Source organism: Protopterus annectens, chromosome 5.part0 (assembly GCF_019279795.1).
Source record: "Protopterus annectens isolate FY-2018-M chromosome 5.part0, PAN1.0, whole genome shotgun sequence".
NCBI lineage: Eukaryota > Metazoa > Chordata > Ceratodontiformes > Protopteridae > Protopterus > Protopterus annectens.
Window position 1 is genome coordinate 995,650,684 of NC_056735.1, and position 26,215 is coordinate 995,676,898.

The 26,215-nt window shown below is 43.5% G+C and overlaps 1 protein-coding gene across 1 annotated transcript in view; it reads left to right on the forward strand.

Annotated features, from left to right (window-relative positions):
- ERBB2 (erb-b2 receptor tyrosine kinase 2) overlaps positions 1–26,215 on the forward strand; it is a 2,110,185-nt gene that overhangs the window by 1,927,348 nt on the left and 156,622 nt on the right. Inside the window, exon 25 of the mRNA XM_044071955.1 lies at positions 15,536–15,633. Coding sequence (XP_043927890.1) covers positions 15,536–15,633 — 98 coding nt within the window. The remainder of the gene's footprint in view (positions 1–15,535; positions 15,634–26,215) is intronic.

Consider the following 26,215-nt stretch of genomic DNA (forward strand, 5'->3'; position numbering starts at 1 on the left):
ACCCACCCATCATCCCCCTTATCTTTGCTGGAACTTACCTGCACTTCTCTAATCTATACAACCTATGTGGTGTATTTGCTTGTAGATGAAGGTATAATATATATTTTGGTGCATGCATGTTTTATTGGCATATTTTCAGCCTACCCTTTTGGGGGCGCCTGACATCTGGGGCAAGAAAACCTGAAGAAAATGGCGTCGGCTGCATCTTTTATACCCCTGGTGCACTGACGTCAGGGAAGAGGCGACAGCAACCGACGCCAGACCTAGACTTTGGAATTCAGGCCGACTGAGGGTAGCCTGCCAGCAGAATAACCCCAAGTGTAATAATGACTGCAACAGTGAATACACTCGAACATCTACATTTATGATAAGTGTACACAACTGTACTTTATTTACACTCGCTAAGCAGCGCTTTTGCTGTTTAGTGAGTGTAAAATAAAAAGAGAAAAAAAAAAAAAGAAAATGCAGCGTGTGTGTGAGAGTGTATGCATGTATGTAAGTGAGAGAGAGAGAGTGAGCGAGCGATGGTGTGTTTCTGTCTGCATGTGTGTGTGTGAATGGGTGTATGAAAGCAGAAAGACTGTGTGTGTGTGTGTGTGTGTGTGTGTGTGTGTGTGTGTGTGTGTGTGTGTGTGTGTGTGTGAGACAGAGAGAGAGTGAGAGAGAAAGCGAGAGTGCTGTGTGAGTGAATGCATGTATGTAAGCAGAGGACACTGCCTGTGAGAGAGATCGAGAGAATGAGACTGAATGTGTGTATGAAAGCAGCTGGAGACTGTGAGAGTTTGAGAAAGAGCGTGAGACAGAACTTGTGTGAGTGAATGTGTGTGAAAGCAGAAGAGACTGTGTATGTGTGTGTGGGAGAGAGAATGGGCTGTATATATATTTGATGTAAAATGCTTCGTCCAACACCATTTACTACTGCAAGTTTGAAACAGTAGGATAAACTATTTTACATTAAAAATATATAATAAAAATAATGTAGTACTTAAAAAAATAAATAAGCAAGTAAAACAACAAATGTTAAGTTGTCAATCTCGCCTTCATTCTTGCTGGATGGGTTCGGCCACTTACTAAAGCTCGAAGCAGAGCTCGAGGCAACCCTATATCCCATGATGCTAGGCAATAACTCCCCAGATCTCGTTTGCCACTTTCGCTTGCGAGGTGTGTTTTTTTACCGGCTCCTGGTAAGTCTTACATATTGATAGTTCAGTCACCCTTTTCTGAGTTAATTTATAGTTATTTCTTTCTTAGTGAGTAACTACCCTTAACTTTATTACTTTTTACATACCTTCCCTCTTTATTCCTTATATCCCACCCTTCCACTTAGGTTAGGCCTTAAGCCTGCCCCTTTCCTATTTTTTCTTAGGGATCCTGTGAGTGTTTGGGTGTGTCAGTATCCCTATTAACAATTTATTGTTAATTTATAATTTAAGAGTGTGTGTGCATGTGTGTGTGTTTGTTGTTTTTGTTACTTTTGGGAACCCTCGACACTGTTATGTCGAAGGAACCTAAAGAGGTTAAGGTCTCAGGCTTTAAGAAGTGTGGCTCGTGCTGTCAGAAAATGTCTCTGACAGACGGTCACACTTCTTGTGTTTACTGCCTGGGACCCCTGCACCTGCAGGACACTTGTTCAGTATGTCATGCATTCAGTCCAAGAGTCCTGCAGGAGCGCAGGAACAAACTTATACTGAGGGGCTTGTTAAAGCCCGAGGGCTCCCCAACTAAGTCTGTGTCGGGGAGGCACTCGAAACCAGCAAAACCGTCGGCTCCAACTACTAAGCCTTTGGCGGCTGGCTCCTTGTCTGTGTCTAGATCGGCTCCAGCTGGAGCCGATCCTGTTCAGTCACAGATTCCGGTCTCGGCACCACTCGGTGCCGATACCTCTGAGACCATGCTTCCACTGTCGGCTCTGGCTGGAGCCGACATGTCCTCGGCTCCGTTGGCTCCATCTAAGAAGAGGTCAAGATCCCCTTCATTGGAGTCCATCCATTCGTCTCCGAGGTCTCCCTTGCTCTCGGAGCGGAGCCATCGGAGCCGATCTTCTCGGTCATCCAGACTTTCAGATCCCGACCTTGAGAGAGTGATAAGTAGGATGTTAAAGTCACAGGCATTGGCCCAGATGATCTCTAGCCCGTCTCATCAGACGGTAGCTATTACGACTCCACCTAAATTTCCTCCTTCAACTCTCCCTCAGAGTTCGGAGCCGGAGCTCCTCGGAGCCGTGACTGTTGTGGCTTTGGAGCCAATACCTCCCCCTTCAGCTCCTTCGTCTTCCGCTCCGATCTCCTCCTTGATACCTTCATTGGACAGATCCGGGCGCCTGATCTCTCTCATCGGCTCCTAGGGGGCACGTGGCATTGGACCATTGTCCGACCCCGTTCTCCCTCTCAGAGCGTCGGCTTCGGAGCCTTCCCTGTCCGTGCGGCCTGGGGTTCCTACCTCTTTGGAGCGGGGGCCCTCTGGCCTTTCTGATAGGGGGGCGTTCGAGGTGATGAGGAGCGTACTAGCCCCAGGGCATAGTCAACGGTCAGCTCCATCAGCTCCTCCCACTACAGTGCCTGCTGATGTCTCTTCCCACTCTCTTGCTCCCGGACCCAGAGATCCAACACCTCAGGTTTCCCCACTATGAATTTCTTCCTCTTCCGAGGCTTCTCCTGACCTGTCAGCGGAGCCTCCACGTAAGAGGACATGTAAGAGGAATTATGTGGACTCCCCTGAGTCCATTACATCTGACACCGACTTGGATGAGTCGGAGGCATCCTCAAAGTCCCCCTCTGAGGATGTCTCTTTCTCAGACATCCTAGAAATCCTGAAGCAGAGGGGGAACTGGTCTTCCCTTAATCCTTCCGAGGACGAGTCGGTGTACCTGGAGGCGTTTGGTTCTCGACCCTCCACCTCCTGGGTCTCTCTGCCTTTCGACCCCCTTATGGAAGTGGTGGCTCGGAAGGCGTGGTCGGCCCCGGATTCGGTGGAACCCACCCCTCGGAGGCCATCAAAATTCATCACAGCACCAGTTGACAAGCAATTCCTAACAAAAGGTGTACCGGCGGATGCCATGGTGGTGGCTGCAGCCACCAAGAAGGAACTAGCTGATTCTTCAGTACCTATCCATCCTCCTAATAAGGATTCTAGGACCATGGATAGGTACGGTAAGCAGATGTTTTCTTCAGCGACCTTTGCCATGCGGTCGCTGAATTACTTGTGTCACTTCACCCGCCTTCAGAGAGATATTCTCAAAGAGTTGGGAGAAGTCTTACAGGATCCATCAGCTGCTGGGTCCCAGGATAAAATAAACTCACAGCTTGGAACCCTGAACTCGATTGTTAACTCCTCCATGCGTCTAATTTCATATGCAGCCGATGGAGCGAGTAGGGCCGCAGGCACAGGAGTGGCCTTAAGGCGTCATGCCTGGATGCAGCTGTGTAATTTCACGGATCCTTTCAAGGCGTCCTTCACAAATTCCCCTTTTGATGGTTCGGCTTTGTTCGGACCTCAAGTGAAAGACACCTTGACCAGATGCGAACAAGATGGCAAGACTTTTTCTGCCGTAGGAGTCCGTTTCTCCACCCCTTCAAGACCATACCCTAAGGGTCAGAAGGGTGGGAAAATGTGGTTCCGCAAATCTCAAGGAGTCGCGCCTGACGCAAGAGGTCAATTTACCCCCAGAGGCAGAGGGGGTAACAACAACAGCCGCCGCCCTAGGAGCAGAGGGGGTCCGCAGAACCAGGGTAGCAGGGAGCCTCTCTCTGACAAACCCTTCCAGCATCCCTGAGATGTTGCCCGATTGTCCACCTTCGGAGGCAGTCGGGGGAAGATTGTCGCTGTACCCAATAGCCTGGCTTTCCCTTACTCAAGACAAATGGGTACAGTCAATCATATCCAAGGGTTACAAAATTCCTTTTATCCAAACCCCAATTCAGCAAACGGGAACCCTTCCAGACATTCCACCCGGTCTAAGGGAACTAGCAGTATCAGAAATATCAAAGATGCTAGCAAAAAGAGACATCCAGCCAGTCCCAGCAGACCAACTAGGATCCGGAATCTACTCAAGGTTATTTTTGGTACCGAAAAAGACAGGGGACTGGAGACCAATATTAGAGCTCAGCAAACTAAACAAGTTTGTAAAGAGAACAAGATTCCGGATGGTCACGCTTCAGTCCATTCTGCCCTTTCTGGGCAAGGACAATTGGATGTGCTCAGTGGACCTTCAGGATGCGTACTATCACATCAAAATTCACAGGCGCTCCAGAAGGTTTCTCCGCTTTTGGCTGGGGGCCAGTCACTACCAATTCAGAGCCCTGCCCTTTGGTCTCACTACAGCCCCCAGAGTGTTCACCAAATGTATGGCAGCGGTTACGGCTCACCTGAGATGGCAAGGATTCCAGGTGTTTCCATATCTAGACGACTGGCTCCTCACTGCCACCACCAGGCATCAACGTCTCCAAGCCAGAACTTACACCATTCACATTTGCAGAGGGCTAGGAATCTCTATAAATTTCTAAAAGTCTGCCTTGTCGCCTTGTCAGTCTATTACCTTCATAGGCGCCAACTTAAACACCGTACAACTTTCAGCAAAGTTAACAGACCAAAGAGTCTTAGATATTCAAAATCATGTCCAGGTTCTTCTTCAGAGCGACAAAATTCAGGCCAGGTATGTCCTGAAAGTATTGGGTCTTATGGCAGCCGCTATAACACTTCTTCCCCTTGCGCGTTTTCACATGCGTCTTCTTTAGTGGATGCTGTTTACCCAATGGTCCTTTCAGCAACTCCCCATACACCACAAGATCATGATAACTCGAACTTGCAAAAGTCATCTGTCCTGGTGGATATTGTCCCCTCAAGTCCATCAGGGCAGACCTTTTGTTCCTCCTCCCCCGGTCACCATGGTGACATCGGATGCCTCCCTGATCGGGTGGGGGGGCACTTTCAGGGCAGGATGGTCCATAGCACTTGGCAACTGTTCGAGCGCCACCTGCACATAAATGTCCTAGAGATGAGAGCAGTGCTTTTAACGTTGCAAGCCCTCCACGACTCTCTTCCCCTCGGAACTATTGCAATTCAAACGGAACCAAGCCAAAGACCTCAGAAAGGAAAGACGGAATCCACACTGTGTAAATTTAAGCGCTTTCGTTTTTTTAATAAAAACGTCTTCAGAATACCATACAAACAAACACATACAAAACTATACAAGACTGACTCATTTTATATCCTACCCATTCATAAAATTGATGACATCATAATTGACAAATAAGTTAATTGCTTAACCCTTTTGTTACATCTACGGACCCTGGAAATTACCGCCCCATAAGCTTGACGAGCCTTGTCTGCAAAGCTATGGAGAGGATCATAATGGAACTCATAAATAAAGACATTGGGGACCTACAGACACTGGATCCTACCCAATTTGGCTTTGTCAAGGGCAAATCCTGCCTCTTGAACTTGGTCGACTTTTTCGAAACAGTCACTAAGGCCATTGATGAGGGTAAGGCAGTTCACACAGCCTACCTTGACCTAGCAAAAGCGTTCGACACAATACCCCACTCGGGCATCATAGAAAAGCTCACCAGCTTAGATGTAAACCCATATGTCACAAGATGGGTTGCAAACTGGCTCAAGGACAGAACCCACAGGGTTAGAGTTGCTGGTGCCATGTCAGACTCTAAGCCGGTCACGAGCGGTGTCCCACAGGGCTCAGTCCTGGGCCCCCTCTTGTTCAGCATTTATTTTTCTGAAGTGCAGGCAAACATAGGGGGATTGTGGCTGACAAAATTTTCAGATGACTGCAAAGTGGGCACCATAATTGACACTCCATCAGACACAGACATCCTCCAGAGAGGTCTCATAGAAATGGATAACTGGTGCCAGAGCCATGGCCTTAAGCTAAATGCCAAATAATGTATAGTCATACCCTTTGGGAAAAACAAGGTAACCCCTAATTACCACATAGGTGGTAATCCATTAAACATGGAAGAAGTTATCAGGGACCTGGGGACCCAAGTTGACAGTAGCCTCTCTTTTGACACTCACATTGCCAAAGTGGTTAGGAAGACCTTCTACATTGCCCACCTGATCATGAAGGGATTCACATCCAGATCAGGAGAGGTCATTGTATCCCTGTACTCTTCACTTATCAGACCAATGATTAAGTACAACGCCCCATTCGGAATGTACCTTACCCGACACCTGCAGCAGTTGGAAAGACCCCAAAAGTTCCTCACCAAAAGGATAAAGGGGCTCAAACATATGTCATACGCTGCCCGACTGAAGAAACTCCAGCTCTATTCAGTCGCATACCGTCTGCTCAGAGGTGATCTGTGCCTGACATACAAGGCCATGTCCAACCCGGAATTAATGGACATGCTCCACCTCAAAAATCCAAATCCACCAGAGCCACGAGAGCAAGAGACTTAAACCTCAACACGGATATAAATAGGATGTGCTGGAGGGACAGATTCATCACCCAGAGACTCCCTACACTATGGAACAGAATCCCAGTCCATGTGAGGCAGAGCCCCTCACTGACTCTGTTCAAGTGAAATCTTGACGAGTGGATGGGAGATCGTAGGTTTACCCCGGGAATCATCTCTGTGTCACTGCTGGACAGAGGCACAGCAAACTAATGGGTATAGTATTCTCATCCTAAGGGGTGGTGAAAGCCACACACACTCTGGCTAGGCTTATAAATGCCCTAGGGCAGATAGCCTAGTATGAACCTATGAACCTATCAAATGAATAAATAATGTTTTTCATAAAAAATAAAATCTCATATAGCATTTAAACAGCCTATGAAACACAAATTATGTGTTTTAAATTATAATATATAGTGTACAAAGTAAAATATAAGATGTAAAATGTGGAACAATATCTATTGTCTTTGAACATTAATGACCTTCCATTTTAAGCCTAAGAACAGAACTAATAGAAATACTTGTATTTAGTCCTAGAAACTGTGCTGCATTAGTTCTTAGCTGCCATCTAAGTTCTCTGTTTTCCAAATAGTCATTAAGGGGACCCCCTCTGTCCCCCATAATAACCTGATCAAGCACTGAAAATCTAAAATTATGGCCTGTATTACTCTTAATATGACTAGCCAATACATTTTTCATATCCTCCTTTTTAATGTCATAGAGGTGTTGGTACATTCTGCTCCTAAGGGCATCAATTGTCTTGCCAATATAGAAACAGGGACACTGGGTACACATCCCTATGTACACAACACCCTTACTACTACAAGTGTATTTCTTCTTGTGAATGTATTTCCCATAATTAGGTATGATTAAAGTTTGTGGTTAACAAGTCAAACGGACAATATGTCCATAGTCTGGTACATCAACAAGCAAGGCGGAACTAAGTCCTATCCCCTGTGTTGAGAGGCACTCAGACTTTGGCAATGGGCGATCTCCTCTCAGTGGTTTCTGATAGCAACGCATATCCCCGGGAAGTCAAACTTCATAGAGGACAGGTTGAGCAGAGCCATACTCATGCCGCACGAGTGGTCTCTCAAACAATCTGTGGCGGAAGAGATTTTTCAGAAGTGGGGCCTTCCTTGCTGCGATCTTTTTGCTACACCCCAAAACAGCAAATGCCCCGACTTCTTCACCCTCTTCCCCCTTCCAGGCCATCCCCTCAGAGACGCTCTAGTCCAAGATTGGCCTCGGGGACTTCTCTGTGCCTTTCCACCCTTTCCTCTAATCCCACAAGTAATTCAGAAAGCAACTGCCTTGAGAGCCAAGTTGATTCTCATTGCCCCTTATTGGCCTCGACAGATATGGTTTCCGTTCCTACATCGTTATCTCTTGGTACAGCCTTGGCATCTGGACCCAGCTCCAGATCTCTTGACCCATCAGTCGGGGCAGCTGCACCAATCCCTACATTCTCTCAACCTCACTGCTTGGTTGCTCCACTTCCGTCTTTAGCCAGGTTTCCTATGATTTCTAATCTCGTCTGGGATATCATAGTAGCTTCCCTTAAATCTTCCACCAGAAGGATTTACACTAGTAAATGGAAACATTTCTCCTTCTGGGCAAAGACAAGGAATATAGATCCCTTTACTGCCCCAGTTCATTCGGTCTTAGACTTCCTAGCCGAAATTTTTCATTCAGAGTCTTCTGCCTCTACAGTAAAAGTTCAGTTGGCAGCCATATCGAATTTTCATATAGGCTTATCGGACCACAACATCATGTCCCATAAGCTTTGCAAAGCTTTCCTTAAAGGTGTATTTTTACTTAAGCCTCCGATCAAAGACCCTCCACCTCAGTGGGATCTTAATTTAGTCTTAACATCCTTGATTCTTCCCCCCTTTGAACCTGCGGTCTCTTGTTCATTGAAATTTCTTTCCTGGAAGACACTCTTCCTAGTTGCCATTACTTCTGCTAGGAGAGTATCTGCGCTTCATGCCCTCTGCATTCGTCCTCCCTACTTAATCTTCCATAAAGACAGAGTTTCTCTAAGGACTAATCCATCCTTCTTACCCAAGGTGGCTTTGCAGACAAATTTAGATCAATCAATTGATCTCCCAGTTATTTCCCAAACTATACTAATAGAGCGGAGCAAAAGCTACATTATCTAGATGTTCCCCGCCAGCTCCAATACTATTTGGATAGAACTAAACAAATAAGGAAGTCTGATCAACTGTTTTTATCGTATGCAGAAAATAAGAAAGGCCTTCCTGTATCTAAGGTAACCCTATCTAGGTGGCTGTCTTCTGTGATTACATCTATTTATCAACTCAGAGGCAGAGAATTAACTTCTAAGCCAAAAGCCCATTCAACTAGAGCACTAGCTACATCTACAGCCTTTCAAGCTAGACTACCAATAGACACTATCTGTGCGGCAGCCACATGGGCCTCTCCTCATACCTTTGTTTCGCATTATAAATTGGACATGGCCTCCAGGGACAGAGCAAAATTTGGTTCCACCGTTCTCAAGAGTCTGTTCCAGTGAGCCACCCGGGGTGAAGGTGCTAGGGACGCGGTCCCATCCAGCAAGAATGAAGGCGAGATTGACAACTTAACATTGAGAAGTTATGTATCTACCATAACGTTCCATGTTAGTTGTCTTCTCTCGCCTTCTTTCTTGCATCCCACCCACCATCCCCCTAGCCTGGACAGACCGAGAAGATCTTCCCTTCTTTGAAGGGTCCTTATATTCCCTTGTTTCACCATCTAGGTGTCCTAGGATATATATATATATATATATATATATATATATATATATATATATATAGTGTAAATAATTATCTTGGAGGTTTTTATCCCTCTTCCTCCTCCTTCCAGTTGGAGAATTTTTGTTTTATTGACCTATGCTAGGTTTTTCAGCTTCCAAACAAGATCTGGGGAGTTATTGCCTAGCATCATGGGATATAGGGTTGCCTCGAGCCGGTAAAATTAGCTCTCGAGCTTTAGTAAGTGGCCGAGTTGGAGCCGAGGATCGGCTCCGAACCCATCCAGCAAGAAAGAAGGCGAGAGAAGACAACTAACATGGAACGTTATGGTAGGTACATAACTTCTCATTTTACAGTGATCCCATTGTCTAAACGCACTAATGGCCTCCAGGGTGTGTGTTAATGTATAATTAACTCCCACACCCTGGAGGGCATTATTGCTTGCTCATAGGCAGCTCTCACCTCATGTTAGTCATCAAGTTTTTATTCATTGTATGCTCATATTTCAGCAAAATATTCCCTCTTACTCATGTACCACATTCTTTTATCAGTCATTACTACTTTAACATTGCTTCTAGTTTTCTTTTTCTGATTCCAGTCTGTGGCAACCTATTGTAATGATATAGGGTACTTGTAGAAGAGTGGGAAATATATAAAAAAATGTACCTCAGTGAAATCAGACCACATTCTTAATAAAGTCCAGAGTATTAACTGGCAGAAAAATGTGTATGTATTATGACGTAGGCCAGAGTGCTCCTCTGTTAGATTGTATCCAGCCTGCAGTCACTCAGAGATTAGTTAAAAATTAGACCAACTTGCCATAAGCCTTGGAAGTGACCACTTGAATAGGTTGTAAGCTGGGAGTTCAGCCTGGTGACAGTTTATATCCACAATAGTGCGGTTAATTTGCAGATGACATCCTTTGATAATTCCCATCTTAGAAAGCTACTTGATTGGCTGAACACACATTCCAAGAAAGAATGTAAAATGGCATTCAAAAAATGCAGTTTTTAACTGTAAAAACAATTGTGCTGAATACTGAAGAAAAATGTGCAGTGTGGTTGCCTTGCTAATTACTGATCACATTTGTCACTTTGTAGTGAAAAAGCAAAGTGTACTTGTTCCTGGAAGAAGCAACTTTCCTGCAATATGGCTGCCTGGTAACATTGTTATACATCTGCTATATTAATTTGCCTCTTTCAGAAAGGTTGACCAAAATCCCCTTCAGTGCTTGGATCATTTAGTGTTAAGATTTTTAGCTTGGAAGATGATTTTAATGTCTATTTCATCAGCAAAAGTGTTTTTGGAGTTACAGAACTGATTTATCCCCTATCCCCCCACCCGAAAATGTGTTCGCATCTTAAGGTTGGGCTTCCTTTGGCCCTTAATCTGTCCTTTACATTTTAAGGCGTCTAAAACTGCCTTGAGCTAAAAGATTCAACTCTCATCCTTTCATGATTAACCTCAGAATCGTGGGCTTGGTTTTGCTGGTACAGAGTATGATCATGTCTTAATGGCATTTTGAATCTTATCCTGATCCAGATTCTGGTTCTTTTTGTTGTTGTGATCACTGAGAGAGAGAGGCAGCTTCTCTGGGACTCTCAGGCAGAGGAGTGGTGAGGGAAACTCACTCAGATGACATTCTGCTTGTTTACTGTTTTGGATAATTCCTTGATGTTGCTTGGCAGGTATAAATCATGTGTGAACAAGTTACTTAGTGCTCCCAGGCTGAGTCTGGAAAAGGTCCAAGTAGATCAGGGCTCCATCTTGGTTAACAAATTCAAAATAAAATAAACAAGTAAGACCTTGGCTTTAAGACTTGAGGGGCTGTTCCCTCCCCACAGTCTGTTAACCAGGGGTCAAGAGGAGATGTATACTAAAGCATAGACTGTGAACATTCGTTAATGAAAAAACAGCAGTCATATAGTCTGCATATTGATGGCTGAAACCCATTAGTCAGGCTCTGGGTAGACTTAGATGGAGTTGGTATGGAGAAACATAACAGTGCGTCTTGATTGAGTTACTGTATACATGGAGATATTTCTAAATGAGATCAGATTGAGTTTCACTTAATATGGATATTCTGACACAAACAAATCCAAGACAGTAAAACTTAGAAGTTTTACATATGCAAGGAATTTACATTTGAGCCAGGGAGATGTTAAAAAGCATTACATCATTTTTTTTTTTTTTTTTTTTTGTTAAAACGGTAATTTGAATGTGTGTGTTTGTGAGGGCCTACACCATCACATGCAAGTGGTGTTCCTGCAGTATTTCTTGTTTGATATAATCATATTTGAAGTGCAGCACCTCTGGGAAGGTGGAGGGAACCCTTTCAAGTTTTTATATCAACTATCTTGTTTGAGCAAACAGCGCAATTTTGTCATGTGGCATACAACTGAATTTTCAGTCCTGTTTTTGGCACCTCACTAAGCTTCTTTTTCTTTTTTTGCCTGTGTGGAATGCTTTTGGTTGACAAGTCCTTCGTAGATGTATCTTGTACCATCATGGTAACAGTCTTCATTGGTTATTAGATGTGTACTAGGCCAACTATCACTAGGGCTTTTTTAAGCCTAGCATTGCATCTTAAAACTCTGACAAGATCTGATACCCTTGAGAAGAATAAGCAAGGGGTTTGGGAGATGAAACATTTACAAGCAGGGGCCTTGGAGGGAAACCATTTACAGGCTGCCTGTGTCCATTAGAGATATAGATGCCAGTCATCATCATCAGCCCCCTTTTTCCCATTTTTCTCCATGGGGTCGGGGTATCGTGTTAACTATCGCCACCTCTCTCGATTCAGTGCCACACTCCTGCCTTCTTCAAAACCCATGCCTGACTGTCGCAGATCTTCTTTCACACAATCCATCCACCTCTTTGCTGGACGTCCTCACCTCCTCTTACCTTCTTCCTGTCTGTCCCATATCTTCCTCACCAGATTATCTTCTGCTTTTCTAGACATGTGCCCAAACCACCGTAATCTGTTCTCTTTGATCTTTTCTGCAATTGGAGCTACTTTGGCTTCTGCTCTTATGTCCTCATTTCTTCGTCTGTCCCAAAGTGTGCATCCTATCACCTTTCTCAGGCACTTCATTTCCATCACCTCTAGCTTCTTCAACTGTTCTGCCTTTACTGCCCAGGTTTCTGTACAATACAGTAATACTGGTCGCACCACTGTCTTCTACACCTTACTTTTTAGCTTCTTTGGCATTCTTCTGTCATAAACTACACCTGATACTCTATGCCAGTTGGCTGCAGCCCCTCTGATTCTAGCTTTGACATCTTCATTTAGACTACCCTTCTCCTTAACTACTCCTCCCAGATACTTGAAGCTGTTTACCTGTTCCACTATCTTCTCTTCTATCTCTATTCTCAGCATCTTCTGATTTCCCCAATTTGCTGCCATTACCACCGTGTTATCTGTGCTTAGTTTCATCCCATGTGCCTTCAGATTTGCATTCCATTCTCCTATCCTGTGCTGACGTTCTAGCTCAGAGTATGCCTGTACTGCCACATCATCTGCATACAGCAGCTTTGTTGATCCATCCCCTCCAACCTCTTAGCTATTGGAGTCTATCACCAGTATGAACGGCAGTGGGCTCAGAGATTAACAGTGATGTACGCCCATACCCACTGGGAACCCCTCTTTGAGACCGAACACTGTTTGTACTTGAGTCATTGGGTCCTTGTACATAGCCTGCACTAATTCTACAAATGTTTCTGGGACTTCAAACCACTTCAGTACTGTCCAGATCAGCTTTCTTGGGACCATGTCATATGCCTTCTCCAAGTCTAGGAATGCCCAGTTGGACTCTCTCCTCATCTCTAGCTTCTTCTCAAGTATCTGTCTCAGTGCAAACATCAGGTCAGTTGTGCTGCATCCTGAACTGAACCCAAACTGCTCATCTCCCATCTTAAATTCTACTACTCTGCATATCCATTGATCAGTCACGCTCTCCAGAACTTTCATGCGGTGTAATAGATGTTTGATGCCTCTGTACTGCCCACAGCTGTGGATGTCCCCTTTGTTCTTGTACACTGGCACAAGTATGCTTATTCTCCAGTCATCTGGGATATGCCTTTCTCTCCACGCTACTATTAGTACCCTCAGGAGACACTTCTCCCCTATCTCACCCAGCATCTTTATCATATCTGCTATGACCTCATCTGAGCATGCTGCTTTCCCTGACTTCATCCTCCTTAGTGCTGTTCTTACTTCTTCTAGGGTGGGCTCCTCTTCTTCTCTCGTCATAGGCTGTTTCTAGGGCAGTACAGCTTCTGTGGGGTTTTCTTCATTCATAAGCTGCTGGAAATACTCCTTTCATCTGCCTTTGATCTCTGTGCTGGTGAGCAGGTTGTTGCTGGCATCCCTTATGAAGGGTGTCTGACTATCTTCTTTATCTTTCTGTCTTTGCCTTGCAACCTGATATAGTTTCTTTGTGCCCCTTACTGAGTCACTTTCCAGAAGTTGGTACAGTGCCTCCGATGCCCTGTTCTTTGCTATTGCAACTTCTTTTTTAGCTTCTTTGTTAGCCAACCAGTAGTCCTTCCTAGCCTGGTCAGTCTTTTCTGTCTCCCACTTCTTCCTGCACTCCTTTTTTCTTTTGATGACTTCCTGGACTTCTGCATTCCACCACCAGCTTTCCTTATGTACCTTATTTCCATACCTGGCCCGGCCACATATCCTCTCTGTAGTCCTAACACATGCTGTTTTTAGGCACTGCCATTATTCTTCAACTCCACCTATTTCCTCCTCTTCTTGGGGTGCTAGAGCCCTGAGTACTTCCTTGAACTGTTGTACTTTCTCTCCAGTCAACTTCCAGGTCTTCAGCCTGGTCTGTGTTGACCTTAGTGGCTTCTCTGACCACTGCTTGCAGCTGATTGTATCAGCTAGGGGTTTATGCTGTGGGACGACTGTTTCACTGGGGATGACTTTGCAATCATGGATTTGACCCCAGTGCCTTTTCCTTACTAGGATGACGTCTACCTGAGCAGCATGTTGATTACTCTTGTATGTGATCTTGTGACACTCCTTCTCTTTTTGAACCATGTGTTGGCTACTATCAAGCCATTTGCCAGACAGAAGTCTAAAATGGCTTATTTTTCTTTATTCCTGTTGCCCCACCTATACGGACCCTGGCAGTCCTCATATCCTGTTCTGTCTGTCCCGATATGTGCATTCACGTCACCCATTATCAACACCAATTCATGTTGTCCTGCTTTATCTAGTAGGTCCTGCAACTGATGTCTGAGTACACTCTTTTCCTCACTATCACAACCCTGCTGTGGGGCATAGGCTAGGATTATGAATACTGCCCTGTCATTACACTGGAGTTTGACTGCCATGAGTCTGTCATTAATTCTGATGATATCCCTTACTGGCTTCTGAAGCCTCTCTTTCACCACAGTTCCTACACCATTTCTAGCCTGCCCTCCATCTGATTTGTAGACTCTGGATCCCAAGCCAAGTGACTTTGATGTACTGCCCTTCCATCTCGTCTCTTGGATGCATAGGATGTCCAGTCTCCTCCGCATCATCATGTCATCCACTTCCAAGCTGCGTCCTGTCAGTGAACCTACATTAAAAAGCGTAGCAATTCTCAGTTTATGTTTGGCAGGTTGGTTGGTTTTATGTCCAGCTTTCGCTCAACAGAGTTGTCCCAGGTAACCCAGGCTGGGCAACTAGACACCGGCCAGCCAGTAGCTTATTGACCCAGGGCTGCTGGGCTTTATGGCGGGCACACACTGGCCAATAGGGGCACATATACCACTCCCATATAGATGCCAAACCAGTGATGAATTTCCTGTTCTCTTTCCACTTGTAGAAGTTACAGGTGAATTGGGTTAGGGAGGAACTCTCCTTTACATTGAAGGGGAGCCTGTTCCAGAGAAGAGGTAGTCTCTAGGATACTAACCTGTCTTTCTAGCAGGTCCTGTTTATATCTCAGGCAAGGTTTAAGTCTTTAGATTGGGTAATTCTGGTGTTGTTTGTTTTGTGGCTATGCAGGAGTTTGGCTTTTGGATTTTGATCCCAATTGGTAGTGCTATGAGACGGACATAAATGGTATGTGGGAATGTTTCCTTTCTTTGAAAGCACTCCTCTTCCTATTTATTTGTTAGAAAATCAGTGAACACTGCACTGAAAAATAATTTGTAGTAAATAGCATTGTACACCATTCAGGCTGCACATCTAAGACTGCTTTCCACAATCTTTCATTGCATATCTTTCTAATAGATTAAACAAGCCAGACACAGTGCATCAGGGTTTCCACATTTATTATCATATGTTTCAGTAAAGAAGTGTTTGAGAAACACAGGCAGGACACAGTGTAGAAAATGTGTTTATTAACAAGTTTCTGTCTTCCTGTTCAGGCTGGATGATAGATTCAGATTGTCGTCCCAAGTTCCGAGATTTGGTATCAGATTTCAGCAGAATGGCACGAGATCCTCAACGTTATGTGGTCATCCAGGTAAGAAAATCAACTTGTACTCTGTTTTTAGAGATATCAAACCACTGTCCCCAGAAATTATTCTAGCAATGTTGGAAGAAAGGAGCAAGCTAAATGAAATATAGAGGTTATTGCATACACGTGCCCACAGTTTAGGTGAAAAAATAATAATGAAACTTTCATGGAAGAGTAGTCTAGCAGCCCATGTCTGTGAAGTAAGTAGTAAACATGGCAGACTGAAATGATTTGACAAGGAGGAGTTAGGGCACTATGGTTAGATGAAGATGAGAAATTGCAGTGTAGACCACAAAAGAGTTTATACAGAGCCCCTGTATAATCAAGATGAATATTAACAGCTAATGCTGTAAACCACAATGCCATAATACACTCAACTAACAGTACTCTTCCTGTACCCCTCTAGTGTGGGGCTTTTCCCCGTGCCCCAGTCACTGTGTTTATTCCAAGATCACTCAAACTTGGGAATAAAAAGAAATCCTCAATAACTCCAGTCAGTGAATACCCTAATTCCATGGTTTGACAAACTTGGAATAAAAAGAAAAGTTCAAAAAAAAAAAAAACATTTTTTTTGAGTTGCCCAACCTTGAAGTTAATATTAAACGTATAAAAAAACTGTTTACGGCAAACCAGCTGTTGATGTGTTGAAGTACCAACAATCAACAACATTATACAGTACTTTTAAATATTAATTGTACATTGCACAGTGTAAGCTAGTGTTCTATCACAGTCAGCATAGCTACAGCCATGCCAAGCAAAAATGAAAGTTCTGGATTTAGGCAGTGTAGATGAACAGAGAGAATATATAAAAACTGCCATCACTGAAGCAGCAAATCTTTGTGTGAAATCAACATGGATGTCAAAAAAGAAAGAACAATGTATCTACCAAGTGGAGTGGCAACAAAGTTAGGGAAAATGCCTGGTAATGAGAAATATAAGGAAACACTGAAGGAGGAAGACGTGACATTACTAGTTAAGGTAGATAGCAGGAAAAGCAATTAGAAGGGCAAAGGCAAGACTGAGAAAAAGACAGCAAATTTAGTCTGTAAAATACGTGAAATAGACCTTTGCATTATACTATTTCTGTTGCAGAATGTATTTATTTTTCTTGAGGATGGTTCCCTGTATTTTTACTTTTGCGCAAAAGTTCTCTGCTTCTGTCTTATGACATCATGGAAGGGAAATTAAGGAACTAAGAGGGGACTGTACACTTCAGGTTTTATACCTTAGTCTGAAAAATTAATATATATTAGATGTTTGGTGCTGAAACCACATTATGTGACTGCACTTTAGTATAATTTGTTTGCCTAGCAAAATCTTTATAACTCTGCAGGTCTGGCCTTAGGTGAAATATCACTTTAGGTCTAGGCAAAGGGTAGCAAGGCATTGCTCACTGCTCACAGTACTCCCCCCTCCCGAAAGTGCACACATTTCACAGTACTCCTTCCTAGTGCCCCCATCCTGACCTTCCCACACCACCCTGAGCACCTTTGTCCCACCATTTCTTTCAGTTTGTGTTATTCTTCAGCTTTTCCTGCTTCCTTTCAACACACTGGCCAAGACTTTACTGCAGTGGCTGTGTTGAAATTAACTGAATTAAAATGGGTATCTGAGGGGGCTAGCCATGAGGTTGTAGGGGCTATGAGTTGGGTATTTTTTTTTTACAATCATTTTATCCATTAATGGACTGAACCAAAAAACATGACTAAGGAAAGAAATTGTCTTACTATCCTGCTTTCTTTCAACATACACTAATTGTCCAAGAGTGCACTGTAATAACTGGAATAAATAATCAAATTAAGCCAGGGGTCTGAGCTTACAGATGCTTGAGGTAGATTCTAGGTCTTTTTTCCAACCATTTGATCCGATCCAGTGATGGCCTGAATAGTAATAAAAAAGAGTAAGAAAAAAAATGTAGTTTTATTGTTTTTCCTTTATGGAAGAAATAACTTGTGTCTGACACAATGGCAATTTAAAATAAACTGAGAAAACAAACACTTGTGAGGATACAGAGATCATATAGCAGAACAGTGCCTGACTCCCCCTAAAAAATATAGTCACCTTCTGTGTATTCTTCTGGTATTAGATTGTGGTGAAAGTCATGACACACATGGCCCGTCATATATTTCAGGTGGTTATCTGACATATAAACAGCATGCCTCTTTACCCTGACCCCAAAAGATAGTCACCCATATATGCATCTGCTATTTGATTGTGAGGAAATTAATAAAAGTCACAGTAATGTATTCTATTCTAAAGAGTACACTGCCTGTAGATGAGCTGCAATGATCTTTTTTGCTTATCTCTGAGGTTTGTGAGGAATGATAAAGAAATAATGACTGCACCATCCCCAGTCCCTTACACAAGCTACAGCAATCTTCTGTGCACACCTCTGAGCAGGGCCAGTTTTAGGCTAGGTGAAGTTCAGGAAAGAGGCCACTACTAAGCCTGTGTCAAATCCACTATACAGCATGGGATGTAGGGGCCAGCAGGTCCCGAGAAGCTCTGAAGGTGTGATTGTTCTGTGATGTATTTTATGCCTTATTTTTAGAACAGTCAGTGATAAGGAATATCTAATAGTCTTTTAACTGCTACCCAGAAGAGTTATGTATGTACCTGGCAATATTTTAAGTGTCCAGAAATAAAAATATGTGATAGTTCTTTATACACAGACATACACACTGACAATGCTTCTAAGAAGCCAGGTCTATCACAAGATGCACTAATTTTTTTAGATGTACACACACACACACACACACACACACACACACACACACACACACACACTCAATCTCTCACACACACACACACACACACACACACACACACACACACACACACTGCCCCTGATTTGCTAGATCTATCACAAGATGTGCTGCTTTTTCACACATGCTCACAAGTAGTGGCACTAGCCCTGGCAAGCCAGTTCTTTCAAAGATGCACTGATTACACACACACACACACACACACACACACACACACACACACACTATCCTTGACATGATACACTATTTTTTCCTACAGACAAACACATACACACTGACACTGCACTACCCCTGACAAGTCAGGTCTGTCACTGATTTCTCATACACACACAGTGACACTATCCTTGATATGATGCACTGATTTTTCATACACACACACACACACACGCACACACACACACACATACACTGCCCCTGACAAGCTAAGTCTATTACAAGATGCATGCACACATTCATTGCCCCTGACAAGCCATGTCTATTAGAAAATGCGTGCACGCACACACATATACATACACATACATACACACGCGCACACACTGCAGCTTACTTACAGGGAAATTAGAGGAATACCAGTTCACCTACATCATGTCTGTGAGTTACTGAAGGAAACCAGAGCACACAGAGCAAAGGAGGGCATGCAGACTCCATCTGAAGAAGTCAGAGCCAGGAACTCACCGTGGGCCATGCACTGTGAGATGGCAATGTTACTTGCTGTGCCAATGGTCAGTTACTTTCTCAAATATCCTGCTTCTGCCATACTACCAAAGATGGTCACCATTTGCAATACTGAGCACGGGGAAGTCACTTTTACCCATAGATGGCCTCCTATTCAGCTTAATGTGGCCACTTTATCAACTGTGTACACCACAGATGTCTGATTGTGATAAAAAATAATAACGATAACAGTAATAAAGAATTCCATGTTGTGTCACATAGTTGTGCACTAGTCCTGCAAAGCCAGATAAGTGACTGTTTAAATTGAGCAAATAACAAGAGGGTATGTTACTTTCATCCCTAGATAGCTTCCACCCAAGACCAGCAGTTATAGCCATTTTTCTGTACACAGTAACTGATTGTAAAAAACAGATGATGACTATGTAATTTATTTAAATTTTGCTTGACAAACAGTAACCATACATCGATGTTTTCCAAGTTAACACAAATCGCATTAATCCTGCAAAGCCAAAATAATGAACAAGCAACGGCAGTTAATAGTTTTCTTCTACAGACAGCCCAGCAGTTCTGTCTAATCTGTCAAGTTTAGCTCTCAGATGTCAGACTCTCATAAAAAATAAAATAAATCACTTTCTCAACTTTGCAGTAATCAGAGACAAAATGAAAAAAAAAAGACAAAAAATGAGGCAAAATCATGGACAGATGAGAGCCCTCTGATTCATTTGCAGCAGTATGGATAAGGAATATTCCTTGAAATGAGGCAAGCCCAGTCTAGGAAAGTTATCCATTGCTGTATCTGGTTGCCTACCAACATAAAAAGAAAAAAAAAATTACTTCACACTCCATTAGAAACTTGAGCTTCTCTTCACACTTCAGACATTCCATACACTTTACTCTTTCAATTTTTTTGGCTTTTTGCTCCATCCCATCCACAGTCTACCTGATTCATTGTTTAAGTAGATCATGGGTGGGACTGAGCAGAAAGGCAAAAACGGAGTGGTCATTTGAGCAATACCTCCCCCAGGACACTGCAACTGCTTTACCATTGTACAAGAGCAATGCAGGCCATTTATTTTTGTGTTGTTTCTTTACATTAAGAAAAAACATGTCTTTATTTTAAGGAAAATAAATATATGGTATAGACAAGTCTAATACCAAGTTAAAATGCCAATACACTCTTGTAGAAAATGCAACAAAAGACATCTGTATAGAGACTGGTATTAAACTGTCTACAGTTAAGCATATACCACACAATCCTCTATTGCAGGCATGGGTAAGACTAAGGCTAGAAATCTAGATAGCTTTTACTGGCTTCATATGAAAGAAAAAAATGATGTGCAGCGTGTCTGGAGTGCCAGAGAATAGCACCTAATCCTGAGTTTAAAGTAATGCATGTACTTTGCCAGTATTTAAGCTAAAGCAGTTAAGAACATGTATATACCACCCTCAAACAGATTGGATGGGTGAATAAGTATTATGCTTACTACTTAGACACACACAATAATTTTGAAGTTGAAACAGAGACTATCACTGAGATTCCCTTGTCTCTTTCTGTTTATCTACTGATCTAATATTGTCCTTTTCATTCATTCCTCAACAGTTGGGTCTCAGATTAGACCTTGGATCTGAGTCAGCCACTTTTACAAGACTCTTGAATCCAATTCTCGAGTTCCTTCCTCTATCCATAATGCTCCAGTCAACCTGCTGTATCTCAGATATCGCTTGCCGCCATATCACTACAGATCCATCTCAAAGAGCTTTTGGGGTGTTTTTTCATGCTGTAAGTTTAATATTTTTCTTACTTTTTTCACCTACCTCCCACACCTAGTTATTGAATTTTTGGGTTTCTTTACTTTGTGATACCCGTTTTCTTCAGTATTTCCTCCCTCAGGTAGCTCTCAGTGCCATTGTTGGTACTTTTTCCTACCCTTTCCTCCTTTCTACCCTCTAGAGGATATTTTCCCTACCTACCATTGTTGGTAGTTTAAAAAAAAGTTTCCTTTTCCATTTTTCTGCTTTCATGAATGTGGTGGTGAGGTGTTGTTTCATGGCCAAGAAACCAAAGAGTTTAAAAAAAATGCACTTCCTGTGGGCATAAGATCCCTAACTCTGATACCAACAAGGAGTGTGTCGTGTGTCTACTGCCTTGGAGCTTCTCATCTCAACACAGACTGCTGCATTTCTGCAACCTTTAACTCCAGGGCTTTTGGCGATTGCAGAAATAAGTTAGTTTTAAAGGGATTGCTGCCGCCTTCTTTCTTTGCATCAGGGGTTCAAACCCCCATTAAATCTACCAATGTCTCTTCGGAGGTGGAGGATTCATGTAAGTGATCTCCAGCCCACTCTCCAAAGACTACTTCATCTTTGGAGCCTCCTCAAAAGATTCAAAAGAAATCAGATCTGACCTCTCTGGATCTGAAATAGAAGCAGTCAGATCCCATATTCTCTGATCCAACAACTCTTCATACCAAGTCTCCAAGAACTTGATCCCTAGGGTCTTTGTAGAGCCAGTTTCATCTCGGCTCCATTCCCCTTTTCTTCACGGGACCTGGAGGAGAGAGTCTCAGCCCCATTCCACCACTTCTTCCATCAGGTCCTCCAGGAGCCTTTCAGAAGCTGAAGTGGATAGGATGATGAGCTCAGATTCAGATGGGGTTATTCCATCTCCATTTCCCATCAGATCTATGAGCCACTCTTCTATTTCTCATGCAGTGATCTCTCCTTTTGCATTCCGATCCATGGTTTGGAACCCTTGGATCTAAGAGACCCCAGAATGTCGACATTGTGTCTGAAAACTATATCTTTGACTGACTGCTTCCTTGACTTGTTTGGCCCTGATTCCTTTGGACCAGGATGAGTCTTGGAGCCAAAGTTTTGGCACGGGGGGGGGGGAGTGGGGGGGTTGCCACTCCAGTGTTGTCAGAAGCATTTCTGCCCCTTGGAACTTCAGAGTTGGACAGCTCCGGTCGACCCCCCCTTCATGTAAGAGGAGACACACAGAATCTATCACCGAGGACACTAACATTGATGAAAGGGAGAGGTCCTCCAGATCTGCACCTGATGACATCTCCTTCTGAGACATCCTGGAGATTCTGAGACAAAAGGGTGGATGGTCCTCTAATACCCCCTCTCAAGAGGCGTCCGTCTTTCTAGAAGCTTTTGGGTCTGGCCCATCTCTGTCTTGAGTGACTAGATCTAATCTCTGGCCTGGCATGTAAGGAATCAAATACTGTAGAACCCATTACCTGTCACCCTGATAAATTTCTTGCACCACTTAAAGACAAGCCACACTGGAACAAGGGAGTCCTTGTTGATGTTATGGTTGTAGCAGCAGCCACAAAGAAGGAGCTGGCAGAGCAGAGCTCCACTGTCCATCTCCATAACAGACAGTCCAGGACGTTGGACAGATTAGAAAAGCACTTTTTTGCCTCACCGACCTTTGCCTTTTAATCCCTGAATTACTTGCCACATTTCACAAGATTACAGAGGGATTTGACTAAGGAACTCTCCAAGTCCACATCTGTGAAGGACTACAAGAAGTCTTCATAACTGGCCACTCTATTATCTATCTTCAGTGCATCCACGAGGCTGATATCCCATGCTGCTAAGGGTGCCTCACGGGCAGCTGGTTCAGGTATAGCTGTTAGGAGACCTGCCTGGATGTGCCTGTGTGACTTTGCAGAGCCTTTCAAGTCTTCTTTCATCAGTGCTCCTTTTGATGAAACATCTGTGTTTGGCCCGACTGTAAAGAAGATGCTTTCCTGGAGTGAACATAATGAAAAGACCCTATCTGCCATAGGGATATGCTTTTCAACCGCTGTATGATCTTTTTCCAGGAATCAAAGAGGAGTCAAGAAAATGTGGTTCCATAAGTCTCAGGATCCTTTCCAGGATTCATGCGATGATAATTCCTTCAGGCAGAAGTGAAGGTTCAAATGGAAGACCCTGTCCTAGCAGCAGAGGAGGCCCTCAAAACCAGGGTTTCTGAGATGCCTTTTTAGATAAACCCCTCCAGCACTCCTGAAAGGTTGCCTAACTGCTCAACTGTGGAGGCAGTCAGGAGGCACTTGTCTCTGCACCTAGATGCCGGAGTATCAATAACAAAAGATTCGTGGGTGAGAAAAATCATATCCAGATGTTACTACCATTTTTCCAGATTCCCGGAATGAAAAGAAAAAGGCTCCCTGATGTCCCATCCAGTCAGAGGGAGACAGCAGCTGAAGAAATTCAAAAGCTGCTAGACAAAAAGATTTATCCAGAAGGTTCCACCAGACCAGAAAGTATTCAGAGCTTACTCAGAACTTTTTTTTAGTGCCAAGGAAAACTGGGCACCTGAGACCAATTCTGGATCTGATCAAACTAAATTTATGAAGAAGTCAAAGTTTAATATGGTCACAGTTCAGTTCATTCTGACATTTCTACACAAGGACGATTGCAAGTGCTCCATCAATCTTTAGGATGTATACTATCACATCAGGATGAACAGATGATCCTGAAGATTTGTGTGCTTTTGGCTAGGGGCCACTCGCTACCAGTTTAGAGCTCTGCCCTTTGGTCTCACCACAGCCCACAGGGTATTTACCAAACGTATGGCAGTGGTAGCAGCTCAGTTGAGATTGGTGGGATTCTGAGTGTTTCTATACCTAGACGACTGGCTCCTTACCACCCCAACCCAGCATTTCCTAGAAGAATTCAGAGACTACTTGCTTAAATTGTGTCAGTCACTAGGCATCTCAGTCAACATCTGCAAATCACATCTTCAACTTGTTCAGAGCCTGAGAGTTCATAGGTGCACAGTAAGTCAGATAGCCTCTCTTCCACTACATTGTGTAAGGGTATCAGGTGCCAGGTGGAGCAAATTTTTACACACCCTTCTTCCCAAGCCAGACTTGTTCTTCAGGCCCTAGGATCAATGGCAGCTGCTATAACCTTAGTTCATGTGACCTGGTTTTATATGCACATTTTTCAATGGACTCTAGCTGTTCAGTGTTCAATTCTTTGTCATCCCTTGTCCTTTCTGTTCATACTCATTTGAGTTTGCAAAGATCATCTACTTTGGTGGATTCAGTCAGACGGAGTTTTCCTAGGCTGACCTTTTGTACTTTTGCCCCCAGTAGCCATGGTAACCACAGACACTTCCCAGCTGGGGTGGGGGGCATTTCTACGGATGGACAGTCCAAGGCACATGGTCCCCAGAAGAGACCAATTCACACATCCATGTCCTAGAGATAATAGTGGTCTTCCTAGCATTGCAGGCCTTCCAAGATTGTCTTCCTCTTGTGACGATTATGATACAAACTGACAACATGTCTGTAGTTTGGCACATCAGCTAACAGGGGAGGTAACCTAATCTTACCCCCTTTATTGAGAGGCAATGAGAGTGTGGCAGTGGGTGATCTCTTCCAACCGCTTTCCTATGGCAATGCACGTACCAGGGTAGTACAGTGTTCTAACGGACAAACTCAGCAGGTTCATTCTGAGGCCTCACAAGTGGTCTCTCAATCAGTCAATGACAGAGAGGACTTTCTGTCATTGGGGCCAACCTTGCCGAGTTCGCTTTGCATCTCGACACAATAGCAAGTGCAGCAGGTTCTTTGCCCAAATCCCCCCCCTCAGGGGGAATCACCAAGAGATGCTCTTATCCATGTTTGGCCTTCTGGTCTCCCTTATGCTTATCCCTGATACCTCTGTTCTTACAGACGGCAAGGTCTGTCCCTGCCCAGGCTTCCAAAAGCACATTCCACCAGGTCCATGGCTACCTCTTCCGTTTTTTGGTCTAAAACTTTTATTGATAGCACTTACGCAGCACCTACTTGGTTTAATCCTCATACCTTTATTTCTCATTACAAATTGGATGTGACTTCCAGGAGCAGAGCTTTCTTTGGTTCTGCAGTACTCTGGAATATACTTCCATGAGGGCCACCCAAGGTTCACTTAGCTAGGGACTCTGTCCCAGTCACTGAGGAACGAATGAAAAGGACATAATCAGATATTAAAGTTATGTACTCAACATAGTTATACACCTGTGCTGTCCATTTTCATTCTTCCTCAACTCCCCAGTCTCCTTTCCCCTTTCTGTCATCTCTTGGAGTGACCTTGTGGTTATTGCGGAACTTCTGTACCATGTTTGAGCCTCACTTCTATTCTTACTTTTTCTATGCTTAGGATTAATTACTCCTAGGGCTTATAAGGCAGTAAAATCGATCTGAGGTTAACCATGTTGACTGGGGCATTATGGGTAGAGGGAAGAGATCTAGAGTTAGATTTGAGAGTGTTGTAAATGCGGCCAAGTCAGATCCAAGACCCAATCGTTGAGGAAGAATGAAAATGGACAACACAGATGCATAGTTATGGTGAGTACTTAACTTCAGTTTCTTTTGTCTTTACTTTTATTTCTTGCTTTTTGAAACTGATTTTATTGTTTAAAGTATAACTACTAACATCATTTTTCTCTTACCATCTTCAGTGTTCATTTTGTTCCATCAGAAAAAGTAATATCCTTCATATGTGCATTCCTTTTTTGTATTTCCCTGGCTCTTGCTGACCTATTATTTTTGTATTGTGGCTTATCGATGTTTTTATTTATTTATTTTTCTAATGCTTTTGTAAAATGCCTTTATTTTCTGCATTTGCATTCACCTTACACAGGGCTTTGCACTTTCTATCAGAGCACCTGCAATTCATAAATTTTCTTGATAATCTGATGCATTTATAATTTTCTGATCTGAAGTAGTTTACTTAATTTGCTCTTCAACCTGTGGGTATTCGTATCCAAGACGGCAGCTTCACCTGCATCTGATCCAAGCTCCTCCCCTTACCCATAATACCCCTCCATCTCTTTCCTGCCCTCAGATCTCATTTGCCACGGCTTAGCCTAGCATTGTGGTCTCGGAGCTCCAGGTGTGGTGATTTTCTGTAGCGTTTTTTTCTATATCGAATTTTTTGCGTGTGTTATTTCTTGTAGTGTTAGGTCAGGGTTTCCCTTTCCTTTACCTTCCCTACCTCGTTACTGCATCGCATTTAAAAAAAAAAAAAAAAAAAGACAAAGCGTAGCTAGTGTGATACTCTTCCCCCCATTCTTCCCCACTTCGTTAGTTAGTGTGTGTGTGTGTGTGTGTGTGTGTGTGTGTGTGTGTGTGTGTGTGTGG